The sequence below is a fragment of the Tachypleus tridentatus genome, chromosome 8 (assembly GCF_004210375.1).
Source record: "Tachypleus tridentatus isolate NWPU-2018 chromosome 8, ASM421037v1, whole genome shotgun sequence".
In the NCBI taxonomy this organism is placed as follows: Eukaryota; Metazoa; Arthropoda; class Merostomata; order Xiphosura; family Limulidae; genus Tachypleus; species Tachypleus tridentatus.
This window is the reverse complement of record NC_134832.1, coordinates 8,497,513-8,507,478: the sequence shown is the minus strand read 5'-3', so window position 1 is coordinate 8,507,478 and position 9,966 is coordinate 8,497,513. Positions and strand designations below refer to the sequence as shown.

Here is a 9,966-nt window from a genome sequence, read left to right as displayed (position 1 = left end):
TTTTCTTGATTTTACAGCACCATATTTGTAGATAGTTGCTTTACATTGAAATTTCTGCAGTTGCTTTTAGGTGAAAGACTTGCACTCATTTGCATTATGACTCATTCTATAACAAACAGAATATCTTCTCCCTTTTGTCAGATGAGTTCTTATCAGCTTTAGTGGTATCCTATTCCTAAATCAGCCACCACTCACTTCAACTTTAACTGTCCTTGGACTTCTATGTACTGTGCTGCCAGCTTAATCATCTCATTCACATCTTTTGGCATTCTTTCCTTTAGGAACAGTGACATGTTAATGGAGCATGTGATCATGAACCATTTACATAGTGGTAGATCTGCCAGTCCCTCATACCTGTTTTCACACTTATGCATGTTAGTCTGCCTTGTAAAGTATCACATTAAACATGCCACAAACAGTAATAGTGTATCCAGCATTAGATCAGAGAAGTCAAACTTTCAAATGAAAGCCTTCCTTGGCAAGTTTATAGCATTTAAGCAAGGCCACTTTTAACTAAATGTTTGGTTAGATAGTGAAATGAGAAGATTAAACTTTATTATTAGGGGTAAAAATTAAAATTTACAAAGTACAAACAAATACTTCTTAGGAACAACTACTTTTATATCAAAAGGCACATATTTATAAAATTGATACTTACTGTTTTACATTCATTAATGAGAGATAAATTATTTTTTTTACATCTTAATTTTTGTCTAATTATTTAGGCTTTACCAATGCTTATCTAATTCAACCAACAAAAGAAAATAAGAGTTAAATAATTCAGTATTAAATACACTTACATTTCTGTTTTTGTGAAATTATATCATACAGAAGGTTTATTGAAAGAAAAATAAATACTGCTATTTTGTCAGTTTTTACTTGAAGGACAGTCATGTATTCCATTTTTTCAACTGCAAGTTTTATACTGTTTTATATATGTTGCAATGTTAACTAGTAGCTCATTTAAAGGTTAAGAAGCAAGAAATGTTTTGCTCTATATTTAAAAACTGATAAATAAAACAAATTTTATGCAATAGTAAAGATGATGTACAATTAATGTATAAATTTTGACTTTAGCATGCAAGTAAAGCCAAACATAACATTTTAGTAGAAAAACAACTGGATTGGCTCAAAAAAAAGGACTGGAAATAACAAAATTTAAAAAGAATTATAAATTATTAAATAGAGATGAGGGCCAAGCAAATACCTGTAAAAATGTGGCGAGAACTGTTCCAATATTGCAAAATGACAGGTCATGTAATATTCAAAAAAATAAAATTTAAAATTTATCACTTACAACTTCACTCCTGAAGATGATGTATTGCATGTTGAAACATGTAATTATTCTGTAATGATTTTAATTGGATATAATTTATTTTAACCTTTTATATTAAATTATTTTAAGTTTAACTGTGTTGACTTATTAGATACAAAAAATGCCTTTAAGTTATAAAGCTTTGAAGAATGTTTATGTCATCTTAATGCATATTTGGAAAGATGTTTCAGGATAGAATATTACATAGAAAGGTTAATAGAAGTTTGTTTATTACTTAGAAAATCTCTCATACAATATATCAATATAAATCAAACAAATCTCAAAGGAAGGGTTTATTCATAGATAAGATTAAATGAATGATCCTCAAGTATTAATAAAGATTCCTTTAAAAATATGTATTTCTCATTATAAAAGTAAATTTATATCCAAGTTAGTGTTAAATGTTAATACCAAAAATATTTTAAACTCTACAGAAACCCAAATTATGGAATTCAAGTTTGTTCATAATGTTTTTTCCCACCACAGAAATATTTCATTATTTATGATAAATTAGCATACCAAGTTTTTATCTATATGATTGTGTGTGTTTTAACAGTATAATTACTGCATTTCCCTCAGTGTTAAAAACAAAGGCTCGAAACTTACAAAATACTACAAGTAAATAAAAGTACAATATTAAATAATAAAATAATATTTTCTGAATAACTACAAAAAAGTAACTTCATATTAATTTAGAATAAATGGTACATATATTATTAGCACACTGTAAACTATTTTCAAATACATATTTAGGATTAAAAATATTGGAAGTTCATTTACAAATTTTGATATACTTTTGCAAGTAAAAATGTATTTTCTGTTTAACATTAATATATTTTGGTTACACTGATTAAATGATTGTAATCAGAAAATTAAAAAATACTAAAATAAAAATAAGAATGAAAGACATTGTTTATACCTTTTAAACTACATATTTAAATGCAGGAAATGAATATACATGCAATATATTTTTTGTACCTCATACAGAAAAACAGGTGCAGAATACCTTTTAGCCAGTTAATACAAAAAACATTTCAGTGGATTCAAGTTCACACAATATTTTTTTACTTAATATGAAAATTTATTTTGTAACAAATACACAAACAGACATAATTGGGAAGTTTATAAAATAGTATGCAAATTTATTGGAACACTACAACAGTGGTTTGGAATTTTTAACCCTAGGAAATAAGACTATTTTAATAAAATTTATTGAAAAAAAGAAAGGTAAAGTTAGCAAACTGCTTATTTTATCACTTTCCCTCATTAACATGCCACACCATTTAATTTTAAATTTTATACAAAAAAAAAAAAAAGGAATAAAACTTCACAAATGATTAAGTGCAGTATATTTTTGAAGATTGTTTAAGATGTTTAATCTAAATACAAAGGCACTGTACTATTGTTAAGTATGATTAATTTTAATTTCTGCAACAATCAATGAAAAAACGATGTGGCGTCATCATTAAAATATTAAAATGGAGAACAAGTATTAAGATTTTGAGCCACAGTCAAGTCTTAACGTAAAGCTGGCTAGAATTTAAAATAAATTGCAAAATACCTCAGTTGTTTACCATGTACTCTGAAGTACACATTGGACAGATACTAAGAAACCCATCATAACAACATCAGTTATGTGACTGGGTGGGGACGAGAGAAAAACTAAGAGATATGTTAGACAATAAAAATCTATTTCCTGAAAATCTGAAGCAATACTGCAAAAAACCTGCTGATGAGATTATCAAGTACACATAGATAAAGTCAAGAAGTATCATATCAAGAATGTTGCAGAAATGTGGTCTTTGGGAAAAAACAGCAGCAAGAAATTCCTTACTATACAAAAAGGCTAGTTTCATGAAAGATCATGTATCCTGCTTTCAGGAATAGCAGCAAAAGTTTTGTACAGACAACTAAATTTGAACTGTCTGGTTACAAGCAATATGATACATGTTCACCTAAAAATCAAAGAGTTATCGAAGAAGTGCCTTGTGCCAAAAGTCAAGCAAACAGGAGGCTTTGTGGTTTGAGGCATAATATCTGCAAATAGTACTGGCCATCCTTAAAAAAAATGACAAGACCATGAATCATCATAAATATCACAGTATGTTAGTCTATTGTATTATGCCTTCTGGAAATAGTATCCGTTTGAGCACAATTTTATTCTTCTCAAACATAATGAAAACATACTTCAAAATGTTGAGCTTATGTGGCAAAGACTGGAAGTCTAGACCTTAATTCCATAAAAAAATCAACAACACTGATTTGGTAGATTCCATGCTTGACAACAGTACTAACTATACTAAAGAAAGCCCCTGGATACAACTTCAGGAAGAATAAAATCTAATTACACAAAAAAAATACCCAGACACAATACTAAAAAGATGCCAAGTGTTTATTGATGTTAAACTTGGTGTAAAAGTGATAGTATTAACAACATTTGTTTACTAATTTTGCAAGATTAATTTGCAGTATAACAAGTTAACTTTATGGGAAATCAATAGCTACTTTGTTTTTAAAAGTTCATGAAATGAAAGGTGTTAAAAAGTGTTCCAATAAACTTGTATATATATATATAAACAGTTAAGTTTAATTTCTTTTAACAGTGATCTATAATATATGTGCAAGTAAACTGTCACTATAAATGTATTTTTCAGTAAAATGAAATTGAAAAAAAATTTGTTTTTATCACAATTAAAACTTCAGTGGCAACTAGTTCTCTTTCATTAGAAATATATAATAATTTGAAATTTAATTTTCTTTCATGAAATCATTTCTAAATTACCATGTTTTCTTTGGTTGTTAGTTTATATAGGTTTGGGGATATACAGTAGTCTTATAGGAAGATTGCTTCATAATACTATTCTGCAGTTTTAAATACAGAAGTGCAAATTTTTAATTACCAAGAAGTGAATAAAATTGGGTTAATTTTTTTTTAAATAACTAACTTAAGTGTAGTTTGCTTGCCTACCTAAATACTGATTTCAGATATTACCTATAAAAATAAATTAAAATACACAAGAATATGTACAGCTTATAGAAATTTTGAAAACATTTTCATAATTCTTTAGATAACTCTGCACTCGGATTTGTTTTACAATATGAAGTGTTTTATTTACTCCATATGCCAAAGTTATGAAACAGCAATACAAACTATGCAATTATTTAAAAAAAACAACAACAAACAACAGATGACACATGTGGTTATCATCATGGATAATAAAGTCTTTAAAAGAGGTTATGTTCAGTTTTATTGTGCAAATGAAATGTTCTTAAAGGAATTGCTAAAGATGTTCCACAAGACTTAATTTCTCATTGTCTCATGCTCAGACAGTTGAAAAGAAAAAACAAAAATGTGTTCTTCATAACTACAACAATGATATTATTAAAAATGAGTAAACATGCAAACAAATTCATATAAATGTCAATAAATCTACAAACATACTTCAAATGCTATCATACATATTGTCTCTGGTGGGTCGGCACGTGATCAATCGGCAAAAAAACATCCAGCCCTCCTGTACATGCATAGAAAAAAAATATACATGTTTATACAGCAAATATAAGTACACCCTAGAATTTTACAAAAAGAAAATCAGAAGTCTTCTAGTCTATTTAATAAAAGTGTTAGATACAAAGGTTTCATAACAAGTTTGTATGGTAACATTTTACAACTGTTTGACACAAACATATCATATTGTAGTGGCATAGTTCCAAACTGTTTCTTCATTCAAATAATCTCAGTAAAACAAAAGAACAACAGAGAAAGATAAAATCTCACAATATTACTCAACACACAGCAGAGGAAATCAAGGATAAATTTTACAAGTTTAAATTAACAGGTAGGAAGGAACATTTACGAAACTGCAAGAAAGCTAGGGATTTAGTTAAAACAAACTAGGAAATTAAAAAGGCTTAAAAAGAAACAGATATTTGATAATATTAAAATTAACAGCAAGTCTGCCTTTTTTAATGCATTCTAAAGCTAAGCAAAATGTTAAAATGAGGATTAGATAAGGTTCTTTTTGTTTAAGATTATGATATGGCTGAACTTTGTCTTTTTTTTCTGATTCTACATAAAAGGATACTGGCAACCATTTAATGAACATTCTGCTGTAAATAATTTAAAATATTTTGGATATTAATCCATTGATGGAAATTATAAAGATAGATAAAGCACCGAAAATAGAAAACTTTCCCTATGTTTTCAAAGGAGGTCAAAGATCAGATACACGAGTCTAACTTTTAGTTTTGGTTCATCAATAGAGTACAATCAAGTGCTTGATAAATATTTTTTAAAGGGGTCATAAAAACCTGCCAAGTAAATTTTCCATCAATTTCTTTTACTTCTGAAGTGAAAAAAAACTTTAAAGAGTTTGGTGAAAGAAGTTTTGCAAATCATTTACTGAAATATGATATTAAAAAAAAAAAAAATAAAAAATAATGAACTAACTAAAGGGAAACCTTACTATTAATTGGCCCAGCACAGCCAGGTGGGATAAGGCGTTCAACTCATAATCTGAGGGGCAACAGGTTCACATCCCCCTCACACCAAACATGCTCACCCTTTCAGCCATGGGGGGTTATAATGTGATGGTCAATCCCACTATTTGTTCGTAAAAGAGTAGCCCAAAAGTTGGCAATGGGTGATGATGACTAGCTGCCTTCCCTCTAGTCTTACACTGCAAAATTAGGGACAGCTGGCGCAGAGAGCCCTTGTGTAGCTTTCCGTGAAATTAAAAAAAAACAAAAAAAAACCTTACTATTAACTTTTTTCTTAATAACATTAGGTGTTACCTTGAATAATGGAAAATATGTAAACTTGGTATACACACGCTTTTGATAAGGAGCCACTCAGAAGATTAGCTAGGAAAACTATACTGGTGGAATTTGGAAAACAACTAGTTAATTGGATTGCAAAGTTCTTGAATAAGAGAAAGCAACAACAAAAAACGTTATTCATGGTGTCCAGTCAAATTATCTTTCATTACTAGTGTAATATCTCAAAAGGTCAGTTCTTGGACTTTGCTCTTTATATCAATAACAATAACATGGTCAAAAATAAAGTTTAACATAACATAGCATCTAAGGACAATTAGGGACTTTTTGGTCAATCTGGATTACCCCATCCATTAAACTAAACTGCTTAAAAAAACAAACTCAAAACCAATCTTTATCATTCAAATGTTTAACAAAATATCCCTTAAACTCTAATTTACTGCTCCCACCACATGTAAATGCTACCCATTCCAAAGGTCAATCAGACTGATAGAAAATTAAAACTTTTAGCTGAATATTATTCATGTCATGCTGTAATTTATATTTGTCTCCTATTCCTAACATTCTTAATATTAGTATGAAAAAAAGTCTAATATTCTTTTGGGGGAAAATAATGGACCAGGAGTATTACTTTTAACAAGTTCAAAATTAAAAGGATTATCTTATCCAATCTTGTTTTGATTCAGTTAAGATAGCATCCGATTCTTAGATATTTTTAGGATCATTAGGTGCTATGGAATAACTTGAATCATTTGGTTAAATTAAACAAATATTTGGCAAATGGCCTTTAATTATAGCAAGTACAAAGTAATGTGGGTTACAATTTGGATCTTATCTCTGGTATAGCTGGAAACTTTCAGTAGTATGACTAATCAATAAACCATCAATACAGTGTTCTGTTGAGAGTTATAACAGCTAAAGCTAATAGAATATTAAAGTTTATGTACATATGTAGGTAGTGATTGCAAGTCAAATGATGTAATTATCTCACTATACAAATAAATAGTTAGGTCTGAACACTATATACAGGGTTTTGTTTAATTATCTAATAAATGGTTCTGACTTACTGAAAGATTTGGAGGATGTTTAGTACAATAACTGGAAGAAAAGAATAGTAAGAGATGATCTTATTGAAGTTTAAATGGTTATGTAGAGAACTACAAGGAAAAGTGCTTCAAAACAAGGACACAAGTTGAAGATTCTGGAAAAGCAAGTTAGGCTCCAATTAAGAAAATTTAACTGTTTGGTTTATGGAATGAGTTGTTTAGAGCAGCAGTGGATGCTAACACTAAGAGTTTAAGAGGAGAACTGATGGTTCCCTAAAGGGCAAAGGGAAAGTTAAAATGTTTTAATTTTTCACAGGTGAATGTACAAGGGCAGCCTTAAGAAAAGACCAAATGATCCCTTGTTTTCAGCACACCACATTAAAAGAAATAAATGTACAGCTAATATATTTAATATAAATATTAATATACAGATATACAATTAAGAAAATAGTAAAGAAAAGAGCAATAAATGTCATTGAAAACATTCGTGACATAAAATAAGGTAGTTTCAAATTTTTTTAAAAATTTAAGTTAAAAAGGTTTTAACAGTTAAAACAAATTACTATAATATTAAATTTAAAATACTTAAAGTATTTTTTCCCAATTAATTTGTTAGCTGTTAGAAGCAGTAAATCAATTTATATATTTTTTTCAAACTTTTTGTGAGAGTATTAGGATCTCTAAAAATTCCAAAAAATTAACTGATATTAAAATTTGCATAATGTTAATAACCACACTACTGAAAAATAGTTGTCAACATTCCCATATTTGGCAAGATTCTCTTTTCTGAAGTCAGTTATACTGTAGCGTGCACTTTTAATTAAATGAACACAAAAGTAATACTATAGTCAACATTGTTAGATTGTGTTAATTATAAAAATTAAAAGAATAAAGGTCTCCATTTCTTGAAAATATGATGTTTAATATTTATTGATTTACACTGATATGAGAAAAAATAAAATGTGTGATCTAGAAGTAAATTTCAACCTATAAACTCATTTATATTAGGTCTTAACTATCTGTTTATTAAATACTCTACATCATATCATGTTTCATGTAAATTAATATGTTATTCATATAACATTAGACAAACAACAGGCCAATAGTTTATGGAGGTACAACAGATAGAATGACTATATAGTTAATTTGCAACATGTGTATTTCTAGGAAAGATATAGAGGATACAAAATAAAACTTACAATGACATATGCTGGTAACTCACACCAAAACTCATAATTAGGAATTAGCTCAACACCTCTAGCTCCTTTACCATAGTTGAAAGTCATTCCAATAAGCAAGTAAACAAGTAACAAAACAAAAAAGCTAGCAAAAATAAACAAATTGTGCATTAAGGACATTTTTTTTAAATGAAAAGTTAACATTCACTTTTTTTTCAGTTACAAATAATTTTGAATTTAACAGATAACAAAGAATTGTGTTTAAACTTCTGTTGATATCTTTGAGCATTTTGTTTTTATTCAACCTTATCAAAAATTATCTTATACAGATTGTACTGTGATCATTCCACACGTTATATTAATGGTCGTATTTGTATTATCATCTGTACACATTTCATTTTAAAACTTTTACATTTAAACTATTCATTTGAGACTTAACAAGTTTTTATATGTTTATACTTGTTTGTATGGATGTATATCATAATAATCGTATCACTGTCTTCATACAAGTCATTTAATGTTCTATTCAAAATTATGGCTCAAAGCAAAATAACAAAATTTATTTTGACTATTTTCATGTTTAAATATGGATTAACAACACAAACTGCAACAGCGAGTCATGTTTTGCACTAGAAAGGAGGTGTAAAAGATTTCATAGGTAAAATAATTTTTTTTTCCAATTTCTGAATACACATTATTAGCATTTCACAAAATTTCAAGTTACTTTTTAAGCACACTATAAGAATGGGATATAGGATTTATTTAAAATGCAAAAATAGTTTTAATTAACATTATCGTTAATGTAAATTTTAAACATCTAAATTATAACTATAAACTTGACCTATATTGTTTTTACTTCAGTTAACTGACATTAAATATTATTTCTGAAGATACTTACATTATTAATAACACAGAGCCAATACTTATTTCTACCATTGCCACTGATAACGAACTTCAGACATCAAATTAACAAATGTGCAGGCTGATTACAATACTATGATGTTTAGAAGAAGTTTAGTACTAGAAGCCTCAACCCTACACGTAAGGAATGTAATATCCGTAATAAACTATGGTTTTTCTACTCGTGTTCTTTCTCATGGTATGCTACCTTTATACATAATAATAGATGTAGAACTGTAGAAAATTAATATATCACATACAGCCACGTGGAAACAAATGTCTGAACACATGTGACAAACTATCTTCTTTCTTACAACGTTCCAAAACAAATTCTTTATCAATTCGCCCACCCCTACTCAAAATAAATCAACAGGTATGACGTTAGCCTGACCTGTATCAAATTCAGTAAAACAAAGAAGAAAAATATTAGAAATATTTTAAAAATAAATAAAAAATATTAAGTTATTGCAAAACACTTTAATATTGGAAGTAGATTTTACGCGATGTTTCTTTTTTACTTACGCTATTTTTGTGGCAATTAAATACATTTTAATTCGTATTATTTCATATGAAGCTACATAAATAACAATTAAATTATTTACATTATCACTTTGACTCTTTTTTCATAAAAGGGTGTGTGTTTTCTTACAGCAAAGCCACATCGGGCTATCTGCTGAGCCCACCGAAGGGAATCGAACCCCTGATTTTAGCGTTGTAAATCCTAAGACATACCGCTGTACTAGCGGGGGGC

General features: G+C 28.4%; 1 protein-coding gene across 1 annotated transcript; it reads right to left on the bottom strand.

Moving 5' to 3' along the window:
- Window positions 1-1,528: 1,528 nt before the first annotated feature.
- LOC143258487 (cation-dependent mannose-6-phosphate receptor-like) lies at window positions 1,529-9,704 on the bottom strand. Its single transcript, XM_076517538.1, has 3 exons — window positions 9,214-9,704; window positions 8,337-8,460; window positions 1,529-4,830 (listed from the first exon to the last, which is right to left on the bottom strand). Exons 1-3 carry the CDS (start codon window positions 9,249-9,251, stop codon window positions 4,759-4,761), a joined length of 234 nt encoding a protein of 77 aa, XP_076373653.1. The 5' UTR covers window positions 9,252-9,704; the 3' UTR covers window positions 1,529-4,758.
- Window positions 9,705-9,966: the final 262 nt, after the last annotated feature.